Consider the following 1,820-nt stretch of genomic DNA (forward strand, 5'->3'; position numbering starts at 1 on the left):
CTGTGCATTTCCATCGGCATCGGGAGAGAGGGGGAATGATGTTTGCAAGGACAGGGAGCCAGGGGAGGGGCATGCTGAGCGGAGAGGTCGAATTATGGTGCACCTATTGCTCTTGCTCAAGATGAAGGATATATTTGGGTCGAAAGCCAGAGACCCTTGACTATGATGCCCCTTTAAAGGGAGAAGAGGCAGGGAAAACATTTCTGGATGGCAGCTTGCACAGGATGAGGGGCAGCACATTTACAAGGGGGCCCCACTGGTAAAGGCAGTGGAGGTCTGACCTAAAGGACAAGCTCACCTGTTATGACAACCAACGCCGCAAGGCAGGCAAAGCTGGACACATCGATCTTCATCCGCTGCAGGGTGCCGGAGAAGTCGATGATGGAGTCAATCCATTCACCAAAACCACGCACACATTGCTGACGGTGGAGGACGATGCCACTGCAGAAGATCAGCTTGCCTTCATCAGGGCTGGACCTGCAAGCAACATGTCAACAAAACACCTCAGTATTCAAGTCAATCAATCTTCCTGTCGGTCTTGGATTAACAGGAAGGAGGACGAAAAATAAATTCATTCGGTTACTCTCTTCAACACAGAGTTCATTCCACACCGACAGACTTCAGGATAGCTTTCATTTTACTACCCGCACAACAAAGGCACAACGTTCGTTCCCCCGTAATTTCTAGGGCTGTTCTGTTTGGTGCATCTCTTCAGCCAGGACTGATTTCATTCAAATAGTTGATAGAGAAGAGTGAAGGAACACACTTCCCATTCCTGATCATTATCCCGTGACTACAAGGGACTGTGTGTACACAGATCAGTTTGAGGACAAAATTGCAACCAGCTTTAATGATCTCTATATCCAGGTGGCCCACAAACACATAACCTGTTCATTATTGTATCGCAGTGTGTGGTATCTTGCTGTGCATAAACTGCTCGCTCTTCCTACATGGAAACTGGAATGACACTCCTTATGTATAACGCAATTTGGGATGTCCTGTAGTTATGAAAGGGGCTACATAAATGCACATTCTTTCTTTAACATTGAGAAGGACTAGAAAGAGTGGGGATTGCTGGGTGGCATGGTGGCTCAGTGGTTAGCACTGCTGCCTCACAGTGCCAGAGACTTGGGTTTGATTCCTTCCTTGGGTGACTGTCTGTGTGTAGTTTGCACATTCTCCCCGTGTCTCTGAAGCTGTGCTGCAGCTTCCTCCCAGTCCAAAGATGTGCAGACTAGGTGGATTAACCATGGGAAATGCAGGGCTACAGGAAGATGGTAGGGGTGGGTCTGGGTGGGATGGTCTTCAGAGGGCCTGATGGCCTGTTTCCACACTGTAGGGATTCTATGCCATCACCATGGGCCTGTACACGATACACACCCATATGAAAGACAATGTTCACACTGAGCTGGAGATAGTAGGAACTGCAGATGCTGGAGAATCCAAGACAACAAGGTGCAGGGCTGGATGAACACAGCAGGCCAAGCAGCATCATAGGAGCAGAGAGGCTGACGTTTCGGGCCTAGACCCTTCACCAGAAAAGGGGGAGGGGAAGGAGGTTCTGAAATAAATAGGGAGAGAGTGGGAGGCGGATAGAAGAGGGATAGAGGAGAGGATAGGTGGAGAGGAAACAAACAGGTCGAAGAGGCGGGGATGGAGCCAGTAAAGGTGAGTGTAGGTGGGGAGTTAGGGAGGGGATAGGTCAGTCCGGGGAGGACGGACAGGTCAAGGGGGCAGGATGAGGTTGGTCGGTAGGAGATGGAGGTGCGGCTTGAGGTGGGAGGAGGGGATAGGTGGGAGGAAGAACAGGTTAGGGAGGC

General features: G+C 50.4%; 1 protein-coding gene across 1 annotated transcript in view; it reads right to left on the reverse strand.

Moving 5' to 3' along the window:
* LOC109924537 (nuclear receptor subfamily 4 group A member 1-like) overlaps positions 1-1,820 on the reverse strand; it is a 36,558-nt gene that overhangs the window by 2,318 nt on the left and 32,420 nt on the right. Inside the window, exon 6 of the mRNA XM_048618830.1 lies at positions 299-477. Coding sequence (XP_048474787.1) covers positions 299-477 — 179 coding nt within the window. The remainder of the gene's footprint in view (positions 1-298; positions 478-1,820) is intronic.

The sequence above is a fragment of the Rhincodon typus genome, chromosome 41 (genome assembly GCF_021869965.1).
Source record: "Rhincodon typus isolate 14 chromosome 41, sRhiTyp1.1, whole genome shotgun sequence".
NCBI lineage: Eukaryota > Metazoa > Chordata > Chondrichthyes > Orectolobiformes > Rhincodontidae > Rhincodon > Rhincodon typus.